This window comes from Corvus cornix, chromosome 13, assembly GCF_000738735.6.
Source record: "Corvus cornix cornix isolate S_Up_H32 chromosome 13, ASM73873v5, whole genome shotgun sequence".
NCBI classification, from domain to species: domain Eukaryota; kingdom Metazoa; phylum Chordata; class Aves; order Passeriformes; family Corvidae; genus Corvus; species Corvus cornix.
Window position 1 is genome coordinate 18,762,292 of NC_046343.1, and position 27,398 is coordinate 18,789,689.

At 37.5% G+C, this 27,398-nt stretch overlaps 1 protein-coding gene across 5 annotated transcripts in view; it reads left to right on the top strand.

Moving 5' to 3' along the window:
• The window catches only part of GABRB2 (gamma-aminobutyric acid type A receptor subunit beta2), a 166,128-nt gene that overhangs the window by 52,480 nt on the left and 86,250 nt on the right, over positions 1 to 27,398 (top strand). For all 5 annotated transcript variants that reach the window (XM_039559441.1, XM_039559440.1, XM_039559439.1 and 2 more), the window contains one exon: positions 307 to 527. In XM_039559441.1, coding sequence (XP_039415375.1) covers positions 307 to 527 — 221 coding nt within the window. The remainder of the gene's footprint in view (positions 1 to 306; positions 528 to 27,398) is intronic.

Below are 27,398 nucleotides of genomic sequence, written 5' to 3' on the forward strand. Positions count from 1 at the left end.
TTGTAAAGGGCTACAGAAATTTCAGGCTGTTAAATGTCTACAATTTATTTTATTTTATTTTTAAATATTGAAATGAGAATGTCCAGGTCATTCATAAAATGTAAATGCCCCATCTTCTTTGTGTTCTCACTGCTGTTACTAAGTGTATACGAGATGTTCAGTACTGTAAAAATAAATAAATCTACTTATGGAAATTCTGAACAGTCACAATGAATACATCTGTATTTGCATTGTCATTTTTTTGCATATATATGCCATCTGTTTCAATGCAAACTTTGTTTGTTTGTTTGTTTTTTCTAATTATAGGACTATACCTTGACAATGTACTTCCAGCAAGCGTGGAGGGATAAGAGGCTGTCCTATAATGTAATACCTCTAAACCTCACTCTGGACAACAGAGTAGCTGATCAGCTCTGGGTGCCCGATACCTATTTCCTGAATGACAAGAAGTCATTTGTTCATGGTGTCACTGTGAAGAACAGAATGATTCGTTTGCATCCAGATGGAACAGTCCTTTATGGACTCAGGTCAGTATGAACCATTTCTAACTCTTTTGTCTCTTAATTTAAAACCATGATTAAAAAGCTAAAAATAAAAATAAAAACCATTCCTTGCCTTTTTTTTTTTAATGTTTTTCTTTTTATTGCTGTATTCTATATAACTGATGATATTCCAGAAAAAAAAAATGAAGTATTCTAAGATTGGATAAATTTTTTTTTTAATACAAATTTTGGAGATAAAGTGCCATTTTTAGTACAGTTCAGAGACTTGTATTAAGAACAGATAAGACTGTAAATATTACTTGAAATACTCATTCTGGATTAAAACCCTGGTTTAGAACTGCTTCTTCAAAGGAATTGAAATATGAAATACAAAATGAGGATTTGCAGAAAAAACAGAAATGTATATGACAGCTGAATTGATAGTTTAACTGATATGTTTTAAAAATATTTTTGATTGAATATTAGATTGCTTTGTATGATACCCAGATGAATCAGCTTTCTGAGTTTCACTTAGATGAGGTATGACTTGAAATGTTTTTCAGCCTGTTGTTGTTGTTGTGTATGACTGTATGTAGAGGGGTGACTGGGAAAATCAACAAAAGGTCTTCACCCTTGAGAAGTTATGAAAAGTGAGGAAATTGTCTGTTTAGTGATGTTAACAGGATAAATAATTGCTGAGAAATTGATTTTAAAATGTAGCTGCAAAAGACTGACAATGCAATGTGGGTAGGTAACAAAAGAGCAGGAAAGCATTGTCTGGGTTAACAATAGAAAATGCTGCAGAGCTGGGTATTGTATTTACCAATGTTTGTTGTGTCCAATTATGTTTTCTGTGGGAGCAGTTCAGGCTCTGGCACTATGGCTGGGAGCAAGTCTGGAGTTTTTGTGATTGTTCAATGAAGCAACAGATACTTGGTTCCTTGAAAAGCAGTTGTAGTTTAAAGTGAAATATAAACCAACTACAAAACACACCTTTATATTAATGGAGTGAGAGCGACCATAACAATGGTTTTGGTGTAGTTTCCAATTTAAGATTCTGAAATCATAATGTTTATTATTATCTTCTAAAATAAATCAGAAATAAATATCAGGTTTAATGTCTTCAATAATGCTAACTTTTTATTGCTATTTCTGGCATTTTTATTCTGACTACTTAACCATCTGTAATAATTTCTTTTTTTTAAAGGTTGGTAAACAGTAAGTAGAGCTCACAAAAAATTGTCCATAGAAGAATCAAGTAAAAGAAATTTTTGTTTTCTGGGAGTTTCTTCTTGTTCATCTGTTTTTCAAAAACTTAAAACCTGTCATGAAATATACTTTATTTAAGGTTTTGAGGGTTTTGTTTGTTTCTTTTTTTTGAGAACCAGTGGTGGTACTGTTTCATTGTTTTGGATGAAACCTTTGTTCCTCTTCATTCAGCATAAATAGCAAATCAGTTTTAATGTCTTTTATAAGATGCAATAAAATGAAATGGTTTCTGTTTTTTACTTAAAACTGTTTAACATAATTCGAGGAATCATTATTAATGCTTTGAGCCTTTATTTTCCAGAGTTATTTTCTTCAATACTTACAATCACAATATGGTTTTAGATATGGTTTTAGATTAATTCTAAAATGGGATATTTTTTTATTGTAGGACTTGCGCACAGCCCAGAGTTAAAGGCATTTAGACAGCTTTTTTTCCTAGGTAAAAAATTTCACTTTAGGAAATAATTTTCTAGTATTTGGGTATATGTAGCAATCTCACATTTGAGATTATCAGTTCTTACATCTGAGACTCTGCTTGGTGCATTTCAAGTGTTCTCTTTGCCCTGTGAGCTGGCACAAGATGAATGATGGATGTGAATTCTGCCATTGTTCTGTTGCTGTGCTGGAATGAATTGTAACTTAGGGCAGGGGCAGGACGATTGTCACCCTGTACTGCCCTAGCCAGCACTAAGATTGGGGACTGCAATTGCCTTCACTCCTTTGGCAACTGTGTACTTGAGCAGCACAGAGGGGAAGGACACCTCTGGTTCTTGTGTGTTTTGTGGTAGAGACTATGGAACATAACAGATAGCTAGTAGGGGACAAGGCAAGAAAACCCCTTCTTATATGTCCTAATTCTTAATGAACCATGGACAAGTCTTGTGAAATGTAGAATCAATTCCTCCTCCTCAGACTCAGCTCAGTAGGTCTCAGAAAGGCTTTCTCGCTAAAATGTCTTTCAAACGCTGGGCTGGATGGGGAAGATGCACCGGTGGTAATACAACAGGATTATATGAGTGCCATATTCTGCTTTTGCCTTCGCTGGACCAAGTAGCAATCAATGATCTCATTCTAATACTAATGTTTTAGTTTTATAGCTCTAAGTAGCTTTATCTATCTATTTCATCTAAATTCAACTCAGAGTTAATGTTATTTCCACAGTAGTGGAAATAATTTCCACAGTGTCCACAGTAGTGATATATTTAATGCCTGCTTATTAGTAATTTCTGCATACCATTAAAAATACCTGCTTAGTTGTATTTCTCACATATCTAAAACCCCCTGTACACTATTATTCTGAAAATTAATACTGTTCTTGCTGTGTTAATTTACTTTAGCTTATACTTACAGTCACATATTCTTACCTTGGGATGCATTTTTCTAAAGTGAGATTCCTTTAAGTGTCAGTCTGAATTTTTTTCATCTCCCCATACATCTATTTATAAACATTATCACATGCATACACATATAAAATTTGCTGTGAATTTGGTTGCATTTACCTTGATTGCTGTAATCAAATTCATTGAACTGCAAGTGATCTTATCAGTAAAAATGTAACCATCCCTTTCTTTTGTGTCCCTATAGTTGAATTTCTATTTCATGCAGCAAGCAGTGATCCCTTAACATTGTCCTTTTTGGTTTTGTGAGCAGAACCCATACATGGTGCACATGTCACATCCAATTAGATTTGACACTGGGAGGTTAAATTTCAGGAAGGACTAGGAGGCAGTTTAGTGAGCACCTGGATCATGCTGTCACTAAAAGAGGGGAGGAGAGAGGGAAGGGAAAAAAAGAAAAAGGGCTAATAATGAAAGGAGACAAAGGGCTGGTGTGTTGTTCTCATAGCCTGCCTTTTTCACTGCTACAGGGCATTAGTTAAGGGCATAACTAAATTCTTGACCTTTTTTATACAGAGAACGTGACATGGTGGTTGCTTTTAAGTTAAGAAGGACTTTTATTTCTGATGGATAGCTGCCAGCTATTTATGTTTTGGGAAAATGGGGGTTTTTGTATTTTTTTCATATTCCATCTGGCAAGAAAATTATTCATTGCTGCCAAGACCAGGACATTCAATAGATTATATACTTAAATCACCTAAATGGTAGAAAATTGTAAACATATAGTCTTAAATGAAGAGTCATTATGGGAAAAATCACTATGTTGGAAGTTAAGATGACTTGCAAGAAGATATTAGTGATTTGACCACATATTTAGAACAGTAAATTTAGACATTCACATCTAGTATAGCAGATAGTTTACAGTAGTTTGAGCAAAGCTTAAATAAGATAAGCAGTCAAAACTGAGGAAAATATATGGCTTTAACTAAATTTCTCTGTGTTAAAATATCTGGTTTATTAAATACACTTAGCAGAAATGGGTGCTACAGTAGATGAGATTTGTTATTTCTTACATTTATTTTTATATATATAAATACATATATAAAAAATTTCCCCTGACTTTTGACATAAAGCCTGTTCTAAAATGTGGATCAAAAGTTCAGCTGTCTTCTGCTTTCTTCTGCATAAGCCTGGGGAAGAATAATTTCTCTGATTTTTGTGGCCTCTGAAAGCACCAAGTTTTTTGAATTTTTTCCAGGGATTGGAATGCAAGATTTGAGAATGGTGACAAGTTAAGATCCTTCTATTTGCCAATTTTGAATTGCTGCTTTTTGTGTAACTACATTATGGTGTCTTTCTGGAACTCACCTCTTTACTGGGAGAGAGTCTTGGGATGCTATGTGTCAGAGTCAGGAGAAAATTTAGAATACAAGGATTAAACGTAGTTGAAGAAGTGGCTTAAGACCAATATGTTTTGTGTGGGTTTGCACCATTACCATGCTGTTTACAGAGATACTGACTCTTGCATACATTTCTCCCAACATTCCTCACAAGAGAACTCGGTGACAGTGGGTAGAGAACTGATAATTACATGCCCAAGAGCGTTTTATACTTTTGTATCTCTTCAGTAGGATGGTTTTCTGCTTTTTGTAAATGAAGTTTGTGGGTGTTTTTTACAGAAAAATAGAATATATATGGAATTCCTGATAGGAACCATGTTCTGTGAGGTAACAATGTTGCTGTCCTTTTTAGCCAAAAGGAAAACAAAAGGAAGTAGAACAGAGGAGTGTTTTTCAGAAATTAAAGGCTTTTCCCATTTGAAAGCCCAACAGTTTTACTTGCCAAGATTCATCTAAGGCATTACCAACTATGAGTCTCCAACTCAGCTAGCAGTAATTCCTATTTGACTGATGGAACACAGTAATCTCCCACAAATGAGAGAATTATGTGTATGATGGCCTTGCTTTGTTCTCTACTCAGTGCTACCAGCATTGAGTCACATGAATCCTAAACAGTCCTGGATGCCTGTATTTTGTGTTGTCTCAGCTTTGCCTTCTGCTGTCTGCTCACTCAGTTTCAGCTGCTTGGAAATTTTCACTTCTGCAAGTAAAATCGATTCTCCCACATTTTGCTCTGGTAAAACAACATTGGGCATTTTTGTTGTATAGTTAGACTTCTTCAGCAGTTTAACTCCTCATTGGCAGCTTATTGTCTATGAAATCTGATGGGCAATTTTAAAAGCAATTGCTTTGCAAATATCTTTATTTCTCAGACCATATTCCTTGAGAGGTGAGTTGTTCACACCAGCTACCTTTCAGTAAAGCGTTTGATCTTTATTTTGCTACTTTTTGCTTTTTTCTGGGTTTTTTTGTTGAGGTTTTTTGTTTGTTTGGGGGGGATTTGTTTTGGGGTTTGTTTTGGTTTGGGGGTTTGAGGGGGTTGTTTTTGTTTGGGTTTGGTTTTGTTGGTTTTGGGTTTTTTTTACTGATAGGGCTTAATTTTAATTAAATTCTAAGCATAATTTGGAGGTAAAGCTCCATTTTTCAGTTTTAAAATCAAACAGTCATTTGTACTAGCTGGAACTCTGGAAGTGTTCAAGCCCAGGTTGGATGGGGGCTTCAGCAACCTGGTGGGAGGTGTCTCTGCCCATGGCAGGGGGTTTGGGACTGGATGGGCTTTAAGATACATTTCAACCCCTTAAAATCTTGTGATTTTGTGAATAAATAATATGTCTTTGGACTGCCTACAATATTTCAAATATCCTTGTTACTCTGAAATGTCTTCTGCAAGAAAGAAAGAGATCTGTCCTACCTTTTTGCTGCAAAATTGTATTTCCAGAAGCTGGACAGAAGGTGTTTAAGAATTTTTAATGCCCATTCATGGTAAGCAAAAAATGTTCTCAAAATCTTTCTCACTTTGGGGATTTCAGAAGAGATAAAAAGAACCTGGACTTCTTTTCTGGGGAGAAGATATTATTTTGGATGCTGTTCTTTATCATGATACCTGTCCAGGTGGCAGGTGTTTCTGGTTCCATCACATTCGTGCCTCTCTTGGCTGTGCAGCCCTTCATTCCAACTGGGGCCTTGTCCAGCCTCAGGGAAGAAGAGGAAATAAACATTATGATGAGGTATGCTGTGGCATGAAAAGCACCAATAGCATCTCAAAGTACTGTTGCCATTTGTTAAAACAAATAAGTAAATATTATGCATTATCTTTATTAGGATGTCTGAAGTGTCACTAGCTTTCTGTTGGTCCAATTAAAAAAAAAGTTTCTTAATTTTGGTTATCACTTCTTGTGATATAACACTAAATTTCTTTAAATGACAATAGGGCATATATAGGCATTGCAAAGAGGAAGTAAAAAGTAATTTTTATAAGTCTTGTTTGAACATGAGAATATCAGTCTGGGAAGAAGCATTTCCACTGTGTTAAGTGGGTAATTTTTTTGTGCTGGTGCTCGCAGCTATAGATGCAATTACTGACTTTTCCTTTGGCAACACTTTCCAAGCTGATTCATAGTCTGACATGCAGTTGTTTACTTTTGCACAAGAAATGAGGTGAATTCGATTTCTGTGTCCAGATTTTCAAGGCCGTTAGTATACATAGACATGTAAGAACCCTTAAATCTTGTATGCAGGTGGTCAAAGCAAGAACTTTTTGAAAACTTGTAGAAATAAATGCAAACATAGTAAAATATCATTTCATTCTGAAGTCATGTAGCTGTTGTGAAGACTTGAAAAAAATTGAGTACTGTACAATTATGTAGAATTTCAAGTACAAAAAATTTCTGCATTAAGAAGTAAGCATTACCACAACAAATCTCATTATTTGGAAATACTGGAGCAGGATAAGTCTGATCACAGCTCTTTTCTTGCACATTCAATATAGATCCAGCATAAGGAAAGGAACTTGAATCCCAGTGTGTTGCTTAAATGAAATAATTGTTGTTTTAAATAAACAAGGTATCAGTTCTGGCCCAAGGTGTGGGCCAGATGCTATTTTCCTTTCTAATGCAAATAGTTCTTTTGTAGGTTCCAAGGAATAAAGCAGAGAAATACAACTACTGTTATTTCTAATAACACTGTTCCTGTGAGCTGTAGATTTGGACATGAAGCAAATCATCCAGTTTCTCTGCTCAGTTATTCCACTTGGTAAATTGGAATGCTAAAACCTACCTTCTCACAGGGGTGTTGTGAAGATTAATTAATTAGTTTGTAAAGTGCTTTGATCCCATAAAACACTACATAAGTGCCAAGCATTATTGTGAAGAATTATAAAATGCCAGCCCTCATGTGCACCTTGGGATGGCCAGGTTATAGATACAAATCTGCTTCATTTTCTCAGAATCACATTGTTCCACTTTTCCTACATAGCAGCCCATTCACAAAATGAGCCAATTTGGGAAAGATGCAATTTCTGGAAAAAAAAGGAAATCATTGACTCTCATAAATATCTCTTTTCAATTTAGGACTCATAGATTATATATGCATTTTTCTGTAGGATTTGGAATGGCATCTTTACACCATTCATCCTCAGCAGGAGGGACAGTAGTTGTGTTTTAAATATCTCCCCTATCTGAAAGAAAACAAAGATATCTTTCTATTTCAATCCCTTTATTAGATTTTAAGTATAAGTATTCAGAAGGGTCTTTTGCTTTTACTTTTTTATTAAGTGCCTGTTAAGTCATTAATATGTGAGTAATTAGTTCAATTAAGCTTAATAAGAAAAAAAACTTAAGTCACAGGAATCCTTTCCATTAAAAGCCCTATTATCCAAAATTATTGCATTGCAATGAAGTGAAAAAAAGTCCAAGTTCTATTTGCCTAACAGACAGACTGTGGCATTTAGTCTGCGTTAGTAAGAAAGTCTCCATCAGCTACAGAACCATGAAACAGTTCAAGTTGCTCAAAGGGTATTTCATATTCCAAAAACAAATAGAAGTCATCAAACATTTAATCTTAAATTTTAATAATTTATATAATTTAGTATTACAGCAATCTATCATTTCTCTTCCACAATGTCTTTGATCTATGATTTGAGTTGATGATCTTGAGAAGGGAGATTTTCCCATTGGAAGGACATACATAAAATCTCAGAATGCTCTGATCAAGACTCAGCTAATGGGATGGATGCTAAATGTGTGTATACAAACACGTGTTTAAATATATGATATCTATTTGATAAATAAAAACAATATATTTGTATATGTATAAATTCCACTTGTGCATATTGGAGTTTTTTTACTAAAATTGGTAAAATCTGAGATGGATCTCAGAAGTAAGAGCAGGATTGGGGGCCTTGCATGTGTAAGAAAAATAAAAGTTAGGACACTGTAGAACTAATAATACCTCTTGTGGGTCATGCACAATCACTTTCTAGTTCTTCTTGTGATTGTACAGATGAAACTTTTCTTACACACTTTTAATGTAAGACATTGTAGAATACTATTTATTGAGTGAAAGAATACATTTTTTTCCCTACCAAGTGTCTTATCTGAAGGTGCAAGTACTTGGATTTAGTTTTTATTCTAGTTAAATATCTAGTTTGGGTGATTTTTTTTTCTCCAAAAAAACCTATTTCCTTTATGTTTTAATGCATTTTCTGGGAAGATAATTGCTGATTTGTTCACCCACTGTTTTATTCTACTTTGTTATTGAACTTTACAGAATGGTAAAATGGTTTCTGAGAAATAAGAATTGCCTAAACTCCTCAAGTGTAAGGGGCTTGTTGGGGTTTTTTTTCATTGCATTTCCTGGCTCTATTTCTTTATTTCTCTGAAAATTGAAATTTCTTGTGGTCTTCAATGTGCAAAGTAACTGAAGAGAGCTTTTCGTGGAACAGTATTCAGTCCTGCTTAGAAGGAGAGAAACTAGGATAAGATATAAGAAATTCTGGGGATTTGTGCTTCCAGGTATGTTCTCCAGGCTCAGGATGTGTGTAAGCTTCTGCAGAAGAGCACTTTAAAGCTGTGCCTGTCACTGATTTTTAGACTATAATGCAGATATTTCTACTTGCTGTTCAGTAAGTAGAAATAAGACTAGATTTTTTTTCTCCTCTAAATCATTTGTGTAAGAACATAATTTTTTTTGCAGCAGCTTTTTTTTGTTCCTGTATAGTCAGTCATTCCTAGAACATTTGCTGCTTCTGCTAGTCTAGAACCATCTGAAAAGACAGAGAATAGAAAATGTTTGGAAAACACTTTTTTTAAATTTATATGAATGTGCCATCTGTACGAGCAGATGGCTAGAATGTCTCAGGGCCAGGAGGAGACTGTGAGATCAAATCACAAGGAAAGAACTACATGAGGCATGTTCCTTGTGTCAGAACAAAAAGGACCTCAGGAATCACCTCACTGACGTGACCTGGAAACTGTTCCCTCAGAAACTGCTGTTTCAGTAGCAGAAAGTGTTTCAAGGTGGTGTAATCAATACAGTAAGGATCCCCAGCACTTGTATTCTGAGAACATGATCTTTTCTGGCAGTTGTTCAGAAACAAGCAAATCTTCAGGACCCTAAATTATTCTCACATATGGGCTGTAAGTCCACATTCAGCATTTCACAGGGAGAGTTTGCCAGAGTGCCTTATCCTGCTTGGCTTCTGAATTGAGAAGCCATTGTTTTCTCCATCTTTATGTGGTACAGTGTGTCGTTTTTGAGAAAACTCTTTTTTTAAAAAACTGCAGTAATTGCAGAATATTGAATATGTATGACATGCTTTAACAGCTTACCATATCTTTTTTTGTAGTGGCTGCTGCTGACACATCTGCACATCACTGAAATCCCTCCAGGGATGGTGATTCCACCTCTTTAGGGCAGCTTATAACAATGCTTAACAGCCCTTACAGTGAAAAGTTTTTCCTAATATGCAATCTACACCTCTCCTAGTTCAACCTGAGGCTGTTTACTCTTGTCCTTTGCTTGTTATTTGGTAGAAGAGAATGACCCTCACCTGGCTACGACTTCCTGCCTGGGAGTTGCAGAGAGTGAGAAGGTCTCCACTGAGACTCCTTTTCTCCAGGCTGAGTCCCCCCCAGGTCCCTCAGCTGCTGCACATAAGGCACAGGCTCCAAACCCTGTCCCAGGTCCATTGCCCTTCTCTGGACTTGCTCCAGTATCTCAATGTTTTCCTTGCAGGGAGGGGCCCTGACCTGAGCCCTGCAGTTGTGCCAGTCATCCCATTGTCTTTCCACAATGGCAACTATATCATAGTTTTCCTGCTGCAGAATGGTCCCTGCTCCTCCTGTGTGTTGCCCAAAAATATACTTACATCTTATGGGTATGTTTTCATTTACCAATAGGTATCTGTCCCAGGACTATTTTTTAAAACGCTGACATTTTAAAATTGCTCCAAAATTTGATCTTGAAAAGAGAAAGGCATGTGAAAGGCATATGAAAGCATATGACCTTTTAATGTGGAAAAAAATCTCCTTTTCTCAAAGCCCTTTGCAGGGTTGTAAAGCCACTGGGGATTATAAAGCTAACATTTACTTAGAAAATGTAGTTATAGACCTTAACAATCCCTGCAAGACTAAGATATCTTTACTGTAGAAGGTGTTGCATGCCAGCTTTTTTCCTATTTAAAGTGGTAATGGAAAATTTATTCAGTATCTATTGAAAAGTTATGGTGCATTCTCTTCGGTGTCAGAATGGAGGAAAACAAGGGATGTGTAACTGTTGGAGAAACACTTCGAGATCTCAGTTTAATTTGCATTAATGGAAACTGGAACAGTAGGGTTAGGACCAAGTGGTCCAGCACTGGCTGGCCACTGGTCCAACCATTTGGCTGGCTTCTCTCTTAGGGACCACAACTTTTCTGACCTACTTCAGTGTGTTGTTTCTGTCAGTGCAGAACCTATCCCCATTTGGAGATATCTGAGTAAGTATCAGAAATGTTGGAGCTAGAAGGAAAAAGTTCTTTATCACAATGTTGACATCCACAAATTCTGTCCTCTCTTTTTGTCATTTGCTATTCTGACTTTCTTTGTTGTGCAGGTTTTTACAGCAGTTGTTATTGGTAGAAATACTAGCAAAAATTAGCTATCAATAATAGATCTTTGTGTAGTTTGGGGGCTTTTTAACTTAATAACAAGATGTGCGCTTTAGAATAATAGTCTTGTACCTTAACAAGGCAATATGGTTGATACTACATAGGAAGAAACACAACAAAATTTGGAATGCTTCTGCTGATGTGGGAAACCAAGAAAACATTAATTTACTGTAATCATAAAGCTTGTTACAATCGACCTCATAGATAGTTTTACTGAAATATTACAAATTTCAGGCAATGAAAACTACTTGGAAAGAACTTAGAAATCCCTTGAACTCAGATGACTACGGGACATTTTTTTGTGGTCAGCTGAGGAGGTAAATTATTGTTAGACCTTGCTGATAAGCTCTATTCTTTCAGGGAGATATCATCACCTGTGTTTTCATCTTATCATTTACTCTCTGGAAGATGGCTCATCTCTACTCCATTTGGTTCTCTCTGTAAAAAGCAGAGATGACCATCATTGCACGAGATGGAAAATAAGACAAAGGCAAGGAGGCAAATACTGAATATCCATCCTTCTCTCCTTCTATTTTTCGTTACACTCAACAGGAGCTTATTCCATAGTTCCATCCCAGGATATATCTTACTCTTGGCAAACAACTGAGAGTAAAGCACTGTGCATCTTTAAACACCAGCCTGTGGGCTGCTTCTGCAAGGGGGTCTCCAAAGCACATATAGTTGGAATGTACAAATATTACATTATGGTTATCCTGAAATGCCTTTGAATATTGTTTCACAGCATTAGTGTTGCTGGAGAAATGGCATGTACAACAGAGAGGGCTTTTGCTGCTGTTGGATTTTTAAAGAGGTGGTAGCCATAAGAAAGATATGCCATTAGTCATTTTCATGTAACTTTGCTATGCCTTCCAGAAATACATTCAAGAGCTGCAATATTTATATGAAAAAGAATTTTCTAAGGACACTGCTGTGTGTTAAAGAAACGTCCACCCCTTCTCCCAACCAAACAGAGTAGTTTATTTCTTTTTGAAGAAAGAGATACTGAAGATATACTCAAGATTATTACTTTTTCATAGCCTTCTGTCTTCATCTTCTAATGCAAGGTTCTTTTATGGTATAGAGAAGTTGCAGTATAATTTCAAGTAAATTATTTGCACATTATTAAAACTGAAGGATATGGATAAAATGTTGAATGCTAGTGTTCAGGAAGGTGTTCTTATTTTGCAGTTATATATGTCTGTAATAATACAAATACAAAATACTTAACCTGGCTTTGAAGGGTCCTGGAGTAATTTCCAGATGCATATACTGCAGTATTCAGAATTATGATGGTTTTAAAAAATTTAGTTACCTTAAAAAACAACAACAACAACAAAAAAATCTACCTGGAAAATCTGAGGAGGCAAGTTATAATTCTAGAAGAAGTGAAAATCTGAGTGTTTGAGACTACGAAAATCTTTATAGACAAGGATTAGGAGGAAACCTTTCCCCTGCACAGGTGGTTCTGTAGGGTACCACTGATGCTGCAGGTGGAGTCCCACTCATGTAATCAGCAGCAGCTGCATTTTGCCATTTAAGTGTCGCCTCCAGTCATTACTTCTTTTCTACTCCTCCTTTGATTTAACTGGACTGACCCAAAGCTTATATTGTGGCACTTTTTCTTTTGTTATAATTGAACACTTATCACTAGTTCCAAAACTATCTAGAAAATGTTATGCATAGGGATATCCCAGAATTGGATACTGGGGTGTTATGGTTAGTGTTTTGGTGGTTTCTTGAGTTTTGTTTATTTACACTTTTTTGGCGTTTTTTTTCTGTGTTAATATTTTGTTTCCATGCATACTGAAGGTATTTTTCATATATTGAAGGAGATAGACTCTCATTCCAGCTATCTTATCTAGTCACATCTTCTCTACTTCACCTTATTTAATTTTCTTTAGGGTTCATCTTTCCATTTCATTTCAATATGGCTTTAATTTTAGTACAATCTATATCTGTCGTTTATAGGATAGCTAAGAAAATTGGCTGTGTCCTGGTTTTAGAAATAGGGGTATGTCATGGGTTAGCAAGCTAAGTCCCGGAAGTGATGTTCTTTAAAAGGGGTGCGTACAGCTTCCTCTGTGACCTGACAGAACCTATCAGCTGGCCCATTTGAATATGGACAATTCTTTAAGCCACTTAAAGTTGTGACTGCCTCTGTGAAGCACACTTAAGAATAGAAACTCCGAGGCAGAGCGTCTCTGTCTCGTTTCCGGTGCTGGGACAGGTGGTTGCGGGCCCTGTGGGGGGGCCAGCGGGCCCGGCCCAGGCCCTGCTCAGGCCAGGCCAGGCCAGGCCACGGCCGTCCTGGAACTGATAGGCCCTGTTCCACCCGCAGAACCCCCCCCTACAGCAGGGCTGTGGGCAGCCGGAGCAGCTTGGCTTCCCCCTCCCCCCCCCACCCTGCAGCCAAGGCCAAGATTTCAGCTAAAGCTGCACCACTGTCCAGCAGAGGTCATGTGACCCACAGTGATAAGCAACATTCCAGCTGCAAGGCTGAGGTGAGATTAACCCTTTTATTGCTGTGAAGAGCTGAAAACCTGAGGGAACAGAAAGAGGAGATGCTTAAAGCTGAAAGTCTGTTGTGAAGCTATGATATATCAGAGTATCCCGTTGTAATTTCATGAAGATATGGGGGGTGGAGCATTCAACTCACAAGCAAAAGCACCTGTGCTGAGATAGGCAGATGCTGACGCAGCTGTAATTTCATGAGAAGTTTGGACAGGGAGAGATGGAAGCGATGAGGACTTTTGCTCCAAATGGGAAAGGAGAAAACCTCAGTTCCTAGAGATGCTCCCAAAGATTTCTTAGAGATGAAATGCTCCCAGAGATGGGTGAAGAGAACTTTTGTTTCTGAATGGCTCAACCTTAAAATCGTACCCCAAAAAACTTCAAGAGTGGACCCTCAAAAGCAGTTGCGGGAAAAGCTGCAAGTTGGGGGAAGAGACTCACATGCGAGCAGAGAGACTCCTCTTTCTAAATGGACTGAACAAAGTTATTTGGAAGTGGGCGTCTGTCTCGTTGTGATAATGTGTTCATAGCATGGGCAAGGGAGACTCCTCTTCCTAAATTGTTTCCTAAATAGACTGAACAAGGTTATTATGGAAGTGGTAAACAGACTGAACATCTCAAGGGTTGTCTTTTACATTGTCAGTGGGAGAAGGGAGGAAGGGGGGGGGAGGAGAAGAGTTTTGAAGGTGTGGTATGATTTTTTTCTTCTTCTTTTAGGTCTGTTAATAAACTTCTTTATATTCTTTCAAGATTGGTGCCTGCTTTGCTTTTCTCCTAATTCTTATCTCACAGAAGGTAAACAGTAATGAGTATCTTGGACCAAACCACTACACTAAATTGGTGTTTCTACCCGGTTACAAACCAAACCTGCTATAGGGTACGACTGAAGAAAGGCACTGAAATTGTTAGCAGTTGGAACACTACCCCACAGAACTGAAGACAAGTAAAAGAGCATGGAGAGTAGTTATTGTTTAATGTCAAGAATGAAAGTAAATATTAAATGTTACCTGCTATTCATTATAGGTATTACAGAACCTTATTAGTAATTTGTTCAGAGAAAGGTATGGATATTCCATCAATATAAGCCAATTAGAAAATACATGACTAATTGATGCAATGCTCAAACTCCAGATAGGCAACGATAATTATTACTTACCCATATGAAAGACAAAAAGCATTGGTAAAGCAGTTTTTTTCACTTGGATAACTTTTTTATTAAGTTGCATTTGTTGGTGCAATATGTAGCAAAACCAGGTTTTAGTTTTGCTTTGTAAAGTATTGGATCAGTACATTGTGGTATGTTAGATGTGTCTCAGCTTGTGTGAGGTGGAAGCTGATAAACCTGGAGAGACTGCTCGGCTGAATATCACTACTAGAATCCCAAATTTTCCACTCTGCAAAATAGGGTGGGAATGTGGCAAATTTAATATTGTGCCCATGGCACACCCCTAAACTATTTATAGAAATAAAATATCCTTATACTTTAAGACTTTTAAAATTCTATTTCAGTTGATATAAATGAGCAGGATAGCAGGATTCATTTTGCTCATTAGTTTTGACAGGGATGGGCAAGTGAAAAGTTTTATTCCTTGCAGGTTTTTTTTGTTCAGCACCTCTTACCAGCCCTGGAAAACATGATGTTCAAAGTGCTTTTTAAAAGACATTGACATTTCAGGCCTAGTGTGACAATCTTTTGTCTTCCATTCTGAAAGTGTGATGCCAGTTAAGAGAACAGGGTGTCAGCTCTACATCAGGGGATTTATCTACTAAAAAAGTTTTTAGTGAAGATGTTTTGTGCCCAGGAACATTGGAGAGTTTCCATTTATGTAAACAACTCCCTCTGAACGTTGGCGCAAAGGATCAGTGTTAGCAAAAACATTCCCCTTCTCTGTCTGAGCATAGCTTTTGTGTTATTTTCAACATTGACTAGTAATGAAAATAGTGCCCCCACCCCTCCCCTCCTAATTTTTAATTCATGAAATATAGTCTTAGCACTGAACAAGTTTTCCTGCTACTTTATGATTGCTTTGAAAATGCATTATCCTCTCCCCTTCTGGCTTTGCTTAGTTTTACTCTTCTACTTCATCACTTTGCTCATCAGTGCTTTATGTTTAGCAATTTTCTAAAGTAAAGTCTGTCCAAGCTCTAAAACTTTTGGAAAAGCAGGGTGTTTTTGTAGTCAGTTTTTCATTGAATTACAGACCTTTGTTATCCTGAGTCATTGTTTTTTACTAAAATTTAGCATGTGCTCTATTTTTTTTCTCCTTATTGTACAAGAGAAGGGGAGGGGAGGGAGGAGGGTCACCTTAGATAATGAGCACTGGATTGTCAGTATTTGATGTCATGCTTCTGCTTACCAACTACTCCTTCAAAAGGCATTGTTTTCATCCAAATCCAGTGGGACCATTTTTAGAGTATTGTTTTGGAGCCACTGTGACAGCTTTAGTAAATGTGAATTTTAATTTATTTGTCTAATGAAGATGAGGATCTTGGCTAATGACTACATAGTCATAAGTGATGATGCTTTTCCTCCTACTCCCTCATTGCTTAGAGCATATATTAATTGTGCAGTTGGTAATGGCTTAGCTATGTGATAGTTCCCTTTCCATCTCCTCCTCTCATGGCATTTACACTGTGCGAAGAGGGTGTATTGCCATCTCATTATTTATGAGAGTTTGTGATTCATCACCTGCCTTTTAAATGCAATACTATGATCACATCTTGTTGCTAAGAGACAGAATTTACATGTGCACTTTCTTCTTTTAAGTACACCTGTGCCAAGCTTTGCCTGAAACCTTCAGCAAATCACAGCCAGGAGCACTGAATTTTCATCTTCATTCCTACTGACAACATGAAACTTGCAGTGCCAGTTTTATGTGGGTAACTGCAAGTCATTCCTTATGTGTTCAAGAGATTCTCAGACTTTTCAGTCTGTAAACTTGCCAGAACTTAAGCCAGGATTTACAGTTATTGAAGTTTCACTAAAAGCCTTTTTTTTTAATTACTAGAATTCGAGTGTAATTTGTGTGTGACAGGTAGAAAGTAAGTACTTCTACTGCTTTATCGTTTTGCTTTTCTTTCCTACTCACGCGTTTATTTGTTTTTATGGTTTGCAAGAAACAACAGGTGTAATTTAGGCACCACTAGTGAAGACAATTCCTTAAAATTTTGTTTCTTCTTTGATTTAATCTGTTGCCATGGCCATTCTGCTCCCCAGATTTTCTATTATTGCTTTTTTCATGCAATAGTATTGACATTTCTGTGTTCAAACATTTTCTGGGTTTGTTCTCCAAAGAAGTCACAGATTTTATATATTGTACTTATAATTTAAAGGCTTGTTACCTTTAAGTATCACTGCTGTGTTCCTGATAATTATTTGCAAATACTAGGGCAATTTGATTTGTTCTATTTTGCTTTTTGTTTGTTTAGGAAAGATCCTGTGCTGCAGGTACAGTCAAAGGAAGTTCATGGTTACTTTTTAAAAGCTACAGTTCTTTTCCTACCACAGGTGTCTCCTTAATTTACTGCTTCTGGCCATACAGGGATGAATATCCCTCTACTTGAAGCTGCTTGCAGGGACCAGGGGCCAGGGGATGATGAGCCTTTGGGAGTGACACAAAAGAGTGATGCTTAGAGAGATAGGGACTCTGAGGGCTGTGTCTGACACGTGTCAAGGTTTCCAAGATATAAACAGTCAGAAATGTGAATGAAGAAGTGACCTAAAAAGAAGTAGAAAGAACCTGAAGGGAACCTGGTTTTCCTCCAGAGTTGTAGGTTTGACCCAGAGCATGGTTTCTGTTACCTAACACAGAAAACGCAAAGGCTTTGCATAATATGCAGTTTGCTCTCTGAGTGAGGTGCTGGTATTCTGAATTTAGGAGTGTCTATGCTATTCCAAGAACAGAGAAATTATTAATATCCTTTTAAGGCACTGCAGTCATGTTTGAATCCGTTGATAGAAGGAGGCTTCGAGTAAATGGAAAGCTGAGACATATCTACTGCACCATGAACATACCCGCAGTGGTTTCAGCATCAAAAATTTGAGATTGTTACTGTTGAAAATTCTGAAAAGTGGAGCCATTTTAAGCAAGATGGTTATTGCCTCAGTTTCTGTGTCTCTATGAAATGTGGATTACTGTATAAACAGACTCACATCTAAATTCTGAAGAATGGTTTCTGTAATGCAGTATTGATGTTCATGTGATTACTCTTCTCTTTTGTCAGCTTGGAGGGGCAGCAGGGGAAAAACATTTAACCTTAACAAGAGAGTTATTAAACTGCTGGCATTATTCACTAAATTTGTGGTCTATGGTTAGAAATGAGATTTACCCCCTGAGAGAGATTTTGCAGAGTCACTGGCTCTAGCATTAGGTTACATGAACATAGGTAATGCATGACAAGTAAGTTTGTATCAAAAATACTGAATTTTGTGACAATTAAAAAACCCTGAATGAACCAAAAAAAACCCAAACAGATGGATATTTCTCCTAACATAGCATTTAACTACATACTTGAGAACATGTACTGGGAAATGAGAAAAATGCTGGACTGGCTTATAGAGAATTATCTTACTCATTTAAAACATGGCAGAGATAATTTTCATGTATCATTCCATACTTCTCTCCTGGGAAACCTTCTTGCCCATAAAAGTGTGGCCATTTTGTTATACAGCGTCCTCTCCTTCTCACGTCATATTGCAGGCAGTGCTGACTTGCAGTCCCCATCCCTGCTAAGACTTTGCTGTTCAACAGTTATTTTTCAAAAGCTCTTCCAGGAAATTTCCCACAACCACTCTGACTCATGGAGTGGCAGTTTTGTTACTGTGCTAGTGTTATCCTTGTACATTAAAAAAATTAAAAGGTCTTCTTGCCAGGTGGACAGAGGAAACTACCGTGACTTTTTACCATGGTAAGTGATAGTAGTAATTGACATGTACATGATTCTGTGATTCTGTAGATTTTGCTGAAGGGCTGTGGCTGGATGGCCGTTGCTCACATGGCTGGGCTCAGGAGTGGGTGAGGATGAGTAGGAGGGGACATGGCGGCAACCAACCTTCTGTGCTGTGCCTCTGGGATGGCTCTGTGCTGAACTTGCTGTGCCAGTGGTGCTTTTGCTTTATGCCATTGTTTGCAGTCACCTCAAAGCACCTCTGCATTTAATCAAGTAAATGCTTCCCAAGGCTCTGAATTTGATTTCCTGAGTTGCAGCATGTGTTATGTGTTGTCCTATTGTTTATGTATAAAAGACTTTTAAGTAAAGTATAGGAGTAATTTTAGAGATTGGTTGAAAAAAAAAAGGAAAGAAAAATGTGCACTTTCTGCAGCAAAATGATGACTTTAAAAGTTCCCTGAATTGAAGGGATGGGTCCAGAACAAGTCTGACATATCTGAGATAAACATTTAATTTCTCATCACATGTATGTTTGCTGTGTTGGGTAGGAGTGATATTTTCCAGCTGACTTTTCATCTACCTCAAATGTGGACTAGTTTTTACTTGTTTCTTGGAGAAAAGAAGCTTCATGTATAGACAAGGTAACAGAAAAAGCAATGGGGGACATGTTTTCTAAATTAAATTATAAAAGTACACAATACAAAGAAATCCTTCATACCTAGACCAGGAATTGATTCAACTTTTAGTGCAGTGTGAAGTGTTAAAATATGGCTGCATAAAATGTTAAAAGTGATCCCCATTGTCTGCATAAGTCTATGGGAGGCAGAGACCTGATTAATCTCTGGTTAGAATCAGTTGAACTCAGACTCTCGTTGAGACTCAGGTCATACCCTATCTGCTAATGGGATTGTGTACAGAGTCATCCCAGGCTCTTTGGCAGGTCAGAGTCATGTATCTTCCAAATCTAATGGCTTTATTGATGATAATTGCAAATAACTGACTGCAGAAACTGATGGATCTTACTAGCTTCAGAATGGAAAAGAAGGGACCTTGGTAAGATTTCTGAAGCTTGTCTTAAGGGAATACAAATTTAATTTATTTCAAAGCATATTTTGCAGGAAAACAAGGTAATTAAGAGGAAACTCCTTTTTTTTATTGTTTGTTTTTGCAATGTATGAATTAGAGTTCTGGCCAATGAGATCTACTTAGTGAGAATTTTCAAAGGTTTTATTTCATAAATAGGACAGGACCAACTGAATATTCCCTGTCCAGATTTTATATTTTGATTTCCAGCCTTCAGTGTGTTGTATAGCTCATCAAGCTTTCAGTTCTTGCCAGTATGATGCAGCTGATATGTCAGAAATCTTTTGGGTGGTTTTCCTGTTTGGAACAAAGTTATGAATGTTCTGAAATGAAGATGAGGAAGAGAAGGGTGGTGACTGAGCATCCTAATTTTGGCACAGAAGGTAACGTAGCCCTTGGGAAATGGATTCCAGAAGGATGGCTGAAGTTAACTTAGACGCCTGTTAATTTTAGTCATTAGGTTTGACTCATTGTTGTGCTTCTCTCACACATCCAGTAAACTCTTAGCTAAAGCTGAGTTGAATTAATGTAGGTACTGATTTTGAAATGTTCAAGGAGAACATGGCTTCACATTTTCAAAATACTATTCCTGCTGCTTTAATAATATATTAAAGCAATGAGAGTATTTGGTGTCCCAAATGGATCAGATATGAAACAGGCAATACAAGCCTAATGAAATAGATGAGGAGAGCACTGAGGCCAGACATGACATCTGGAATGTGATAGGAAGAAATTCTAAGTAATTTATTTTTTCATTGTCAAAATAAAAAAGAATTCTACTGGCTTGGGCATGTCAGTAGACCTATATGTCAGAAGAGAGAAGAGAAGAAGTAGGATCAGAAATAGCTTCAAAATGGGTTTTCCCCACAGATCTCTACTTGCAGATTAGCCTCAGCAAGAAAAATAGCAGTGTTTAAGAATATGTAGTGGCTTGGTCCAAAATACTCATTACTGCTTATCTTCTGTGAGATAAGAATTAGGAGAAACGCAAAGCAGGCACCAAACTTGAAAGAATATAAAGAAGTTTATTAACAGACCTAAAAGAAGGAAAAAAAAAATTTATACCACACCTTCAGAACTCTCCTCCCCCCACCTTCCTCCCTTCTCCCACTGACAATGTAAAAAGACAACCCTTAAGATGTTCAGTCTGTTTGCCACTTCCATAATAACCTTGTTCAGTCCATTTAGAAAGAGAAGTCTCTCTGCTCATGCCATGAAAACATTATCACGAGACAGCCGCCCACTTCCAAATAACTCTGTTCAGTCCATTTAGGAAGAGGAGTCTCTCTGCTCGCATGCGAGTCCCTTCCCGCGACTTGCAGCTTTTCCCGGAACTGCTTTTGAGGGTCCACTCTTGAAGTTTTTTGGGGTACAATTTTAAGGTTGAGCCATTCAGAAACAAAAGTTCTCTTCACCCATCTCTGGGAGCATTTAATCTCTAAGAACAGAGGCCCTTCTCCTTCCCTGGGACCAAAGGGTCTTCCTCATCTTCTTCTTTAGGACTATCTCTGGGAGCATCTCTAGGAACTGAGGTTTTCTCCTTTCCCATTTGGAGCAAAAGTCCTCATCGCTTCCATCTCTCCCTGTCCAAACTTCTCATGAAATTACAGCTGCGTCAGCATCTGCCTATCTCAGCACAGGTGCTTTTGCTTGCGAGTTGAACGCTCCACCCCCCATATCTTCATGAAATTACAACGGGATACTCTGATATATCATAACTTCACAACAGACTTTCAGCTTTAAGCATCTCCTCTTTCTGTTCCCTCAGGTTTTCAGCTCTTCACAGCAATAAAAGGGTTAATCTCACCTCAGCCTTGCAGCTGGAATGTTGCTTATCGAAGTGGAGAGGGGGGAGAGCCGAGCCTCTAGAGCTGCCCACAAGCAGGGCTGTTGGGGAGGGCCCGGGTGGAACAGCAGGGCCTGGGCTGGGCCCGCTGGCCCCCACACGAGGCCCGCAGCCACCTGTCCCAGCACCGGAAACGAGAGAGAGCTGTGGGGGGTTTGTCTATTCTTAAGTGTGGATCACAGAGGCGGTCACAAATTTAAGTGACTTAAAGAATTGTCCATATTCAAACTGGCCAGCTGATAGGCTCTGTCAGGTCATGGGGAAAACTGTAGGGACTCCTTTGCGAGTACATCACTTCCGAGACCATGCTAGCTAACCCATGACAGAATAAAATATACAGAATAAGCTTGTTCATATTTTTCCCATGTCAGACCTATCCTAAAGCATTTATATGACTAAGAAGTACCTTTTTTTCCTGACTCCCCATTACAGCATTTTATATAAAAAATCATCTGTAGGTGTTTTTCTTGTCTTTTTTTTCCCCTCTCTGCAGAAGCCTTACCTAAAGTCATTTGATGTTAATAGAAATTTGTCATTTGAAACCTATTTGCTGTGAATTAGGCCTAAAAATATCTCCTAAATCTTTATTAATTTCCTCGATTAAATGCTGTTCACATGGAAATATTTGTTGAGCTGAGATATGTAAATACAATTCAAACAGGTGATTTGTTCAAGACAGCTTAAACAGCCTCAAATCCAGCTGATAATCGGGCAGAAGTCCCACTGGCACTCTGGACACACAGGGCTCAAGTGAAGGGTGTAGAACTTTATATCCCTAGAGGTTAATTCTTAGTGTGCACATATAGGATGATTTACATACATTTCTCTTTCATCTGTGCTTTATAGATAATAATTTAATACAAATCATCAAATAAATTGGAACCATTTTTAAGAATTCTGGTAGTCATTTTAAGTGAGTGATTTCTATAAATTCAAAATATTGTTCTGGAATACCCACTATCTGTGTTTGTACTGTCCATCTTTGCCACATCTTATTTACTCTTTGCAGAATTTGGTGTCCTGCTTGCTCTACATGGACATCTGCTTAGGTAACTTGTAGGATTAAATATAAGGGCTAGAACTTTAAATAAAGTAAAATAAATAATACATATTTTAAAAAATATTAACAGTATATTCTACAGAATAAATGATGTGATATCCTCGATACAACCAAAACAAATCTTCTGGAAATAAAAAACATGACTGAAGCAAAATGAGGCAATTCAAAAGCAATTAGCAGCAGAGTTGCTTGTACTTTTTTGTTTGTTAATACTGCCTCCTGCCCATTTACTAGTGCAGTGTCAGCGTTTCTGCAGATCATGGCAAGCAGGAGAGGAGGAGTGGTTCAGTTCTAACAGAAAGTAAAAAAGTGAGAGAGGTAGTTGAAAGTAGTCTGTAATTGGCCACATTGGAATAAAAGATTTGAATCTTAATTGAAGTTGTGACACTGAAATTATTAGTTCTGTCTTAAAAATGTCTTTATCCCACCCCCTGCAGTTTTGTGAGGTCTCAATATCTGATGCTTGTAATGAGCTAAGATACTTGGATCTACAGGTCTTGCAGTTCTGTACTTGTGCAAGAGAACGTGTGAAGTACTACCTATATGGTGCAGCCTTAACACCAGTAGCAAAACTAAATTTTATTATAGGTATATTTTTTGGCCTTTGGTTGGATTTTTTTTCCCATATTCTTGATATCTAACTACTTGGAGTGCTGTTGACCCATTAAATTTCTCCCTGTTTTAGGGAAAAATGCTTCCATTCCTAAGTGATAAAACTCAACACTGTTCAGTAATCACTACTCTATGGACGTAACAGTTGCTGCAAAAGAGCCATTAAAACCTTCCCCCAAGGACTTGTCTGTAATTTTACAGTGACTCTTTTAATTCTGTGAGATGTTCTAGGTTGTTATGTATTATGTCAGTTGTACCACTCTAATATCTGGAAATAGGCCCTTGGTGCTGCTGTGTAGACACTCCTAAGGGCATGAATTAAATACAGTTTTAAAAACTGGCCAATCATCTGTGTGCAGTGTGTGTGATCTGCTGACACCAGAGCTGTGGAAAAAAAAAGAATAATTCAGTCCAATTATACTTATTACTTTTTTGCAGTCATATGATGGTGACTTTTTGCAATAAAAAGTAGAACAAAACCACTTGGGGTAAGATGATAGGTTTGTTGACAGCAGTTTTATTGTTTATTATAACAGCTACAGGAATCAGTAAATCCAATGATGTAAGAAAATTAGATAAAAACAGTGGTAAAAAGATTCTTAGGAATGAAACTATAGATCAGTGCTAGGTATTAATTGGGGTCTTGTGACATTAACACTGCAGTCAGCTTCCTGTTCTCTGTGTTAAATCTAAAAATTGACTTTGGTGATGAAGTAGTGAAGTACAGTTCAGGAATTATTAGTAATGAAGATTTGTGTAAAATCAAGGGTAAAAAACTTGGTGAGATGTCATGCTTCCCAATCACTGACACCCAACCTTGTTAGCCTGTTTGGCAGGGACTGAATATGGCATTTGGCTGCAAAAACCCCCTGAAAATACAGGTGCAGGGATAAGCCCTAAAAGTCAGAAAGAGCATTCATCAAGTATGATTAAGGAGCATGTGATATTGGTGTTGATATGTATATATATATGTGTGTGTATATTATGAATATATATATTCATAACGTGTATACAATAATATACTGTGAATATATATTATTATGACTATATATATGAAAATATATATTAATATATTATAAATGTATTTCTATTGCTTGTCACTCATGATGAATATGAACACAAAATGGAATTAGTAGTGTGTGCTGGTATGGCTGCAGAGTTGAATTGTTCTGTGTGTTTCAAAGCTATTTTTGTTCTTTTTAAATCATGCTTTCATATATTTTGAGATCCACTGTATACAGGAAGACAGATACTTCTAAGTATTTCAAAACAGGGTTCCCATTTTCCTCTGAGTTGAGTCCTGAAAGATGTGGGGTTTAAAGTATTGCGTTATGAATCTTGCAGTCAAAAGAAAGGGGCAGGAGATGGGGGAAGCCGTTTTTTTATTGTTTCCTTTTAAAAGCTTTTACACAGCCCCTGGAGATGCTGATAAGTTGAGGATATGCAATCATGCTTGCAGTTAGTATTATGTGCATTGGCTTTGTAAATGCAAGATAAATGTAGTATGGACAGTCTCATTGTCACTGAAATATAGTATCCCTTATGCTACTTTCTGTTTTACCAGTAGCAATGAGATACACATATATATACACACACACATTTTTATGCAGTGTAGAATTTTTGCTTTAAAAAATCTGCTGTGGACATCACAACCTACCCATGGACTTCACCACCCCCATCCTCTTATTGCCACAGGGGGATGAAGCATTATGACCTACTAACTAAAAATAATAGTCATTCAATAAAATTAAAAGCAAACTGAGACAATAGTGTCAGCATGCTAATCTACGCTACCCAATGGTAGCGTAATACATTAGTGTAGTAGACATGAAGTCTGAGGGCTGTAGTTCAGATGCTTTGGAGCGTAAAGATCACGTGTGTTATTTGTGTTCTGCCTTTACTGACAGTTGATATTACAGTGATATTTGAAAGGATGTCAGTAGGGTAAAATTATGTATTTGGGTACGTGTCTCTTACTCTGTCCTAAGTATCAGAACTAAGCTGAAATATTTATTTGCAAAGCCAGAGATATTTATCTTATGTCAATAGTCAATTAAAAGGATATTTGGGTTATTTTACTGAATGATTACTGGAGATTTAATCAGTTTGTGCAATAGCAGGACAAAAACGGATAGTTTCTCTTTCTCTTTTTTGCTTGTGGCACTGTTTTAAGCCTGCAAGGTGCATGAGGGGAGAGGGCAGGTGGGAACAGAGGAAATTTTGGCTACATCATTCTCCTGATGAGCTTAGCAACTGCATGTGCTTCCAGCTCTCATGGGAGATGTTTTAAAAAATAAAATTATTTTCTACAGCTGTTTGATAGTGGCTCACCTCTCAGGTAGAGAATGAAAGAGGATGTGTTACCAGAGGTAAGGAGATGCATTTTGCCATAGCACTTTGTGGCAAGTAGAGAGCACATTACAACAGTAGTGGGTGAGGTGGCTGTGCTGCAATGGATAAGGTTGCTCATGATGCGCTTCCCTGCGACACAGATCTGTGTGGCTCTTACTTTGAGAGGTCACTTGGCATGCTGTGTTTTTGAGTATCTGGTGAATGACAGTTTGTTTTGAGACCTGTTCAGGTAGTAAGAAATGGGAGAACATTATCCTCTTTGAAATCAGGAAAAGCAGAACCAGGAAAAAAAAAAAAATGTACATCTGCATAAGACTTGGTCATGGATAGAGGTGGCCTAGGGTGACGCTCTCTAGAAAGTTTCGGTAAATGGGACACTCAAGACATCCTGGGCAATGGTGGTAACTCCAAGGCACCAGTGTTAGCACATAATGATGTAGTTGCGGATCTACTTGGAGGAGGATTTTTCCCTTACTCATTTTCTATCATGGTGAGCAACTCACCCATGGCTGTGTGTACCACATCACTTTGACATGCTACTTAAATAGTTTCTGATGCATTTCGGGGAAGGTCAGGTTGCCTATAGATAGAAAATAGAAGAAGAAATTAAGAAAAGGCGAGTAAACACTTCATTACAAGCTCTGGTGAAGTTCTGTCAGAGCAGAGTGAAGAAGAAAGCAATTGCGTGTTTGAGCTTTTCTTTTTTGCTAGAATTGCAAAGGTATATAGTAGATTGTCTAATGGGGGAAAAGGCTTAGAAAGTAAATGGTCTAATAGAAATCCTACACGGAGGCAGTGCAACTGTCTTTGCATTCCAGTCTGTGTGGATAAGTTTCTAATAAAAATTGAGTTAGGAAGTAATAACCTGTGTCTGGTATTCTACTATGCTTCTTACAGCTCACCTTCATGCTGACTCTTAACTGTCTCCCTGTTTGATTGTTTTTAAAGTGTGACTCCTGTTTTAGGACAGGGAGAATTCATTTTACTTTTGTCTTGGTGTTTCGTAAGAATTTTATGGGTTACTGCTTTATTGTAAAGGTAGTTGAAAGAAACTTAATAATTTCAAGTGTGTGCTATAGGGTTTTTACTGACTTTTTCCCACCTTTTTGGATCTGAGAGTAATTCTGCTTATTAAGACTCCACCTACATTTATTATTTCTATTGGCCTTTTCCTGTGGGAAGAGCTGTCTGACTCACAAAAGCCAGAAGAATGGGAGCTTTGGGCTCTTATATTACACTTCCATAAGAATTACTAAATAAGCTGCAATCATAAAACTTCTTACTGAAGATTGTTTTGACTTCCACATTAATTTTTAACTCAAGTAGAACTTTTTTCCTCCGGAGCAGTGAAAATACCTTCCACTCAATTTCCTGGAACAAACAAATAACGGGTAATATTCTCAGTTGGTGGTATTTTGTGAGAAGGGAGGATTTTGCAGAAATCAAATACGCAGAAATCAAATACACAGAAACCGTGGATTAAAAACATAATGAAGTGACTGCAGTTTCTGTGTGAGCTCATTATGCAGAACACAAGCTCCTCACTAACAGAGGGAAGTGCAGGTTGTGTCAGCATCACTGGCATCTCCGTGGAAGTCAGTTTCCAGGAACCAGCAGTTGTTGGAGGTTGGCTCCTGCAGATGTTTTGGAGGAGAGGGTTGCTATCTTCTAAGACCCACGCAACAGAACATTCAGACACAGGTCCTGGGGCGAAACAAGACACTGTTCTTCGAAAGATGGACATTGGGCTACTGTAGTTGTCACTCTGTTAAGGCTTGTAAAAGTAGCCTGTAGGCAAAGTTCATATTATTTTACCAATGATAATTTGTACTTCCCTATTTCTGTGTTTTTAGAGGCAATATTACCTGCACAATTAGTGCTTTGAAGCAGTGCATATTTTGTGGAGAAAT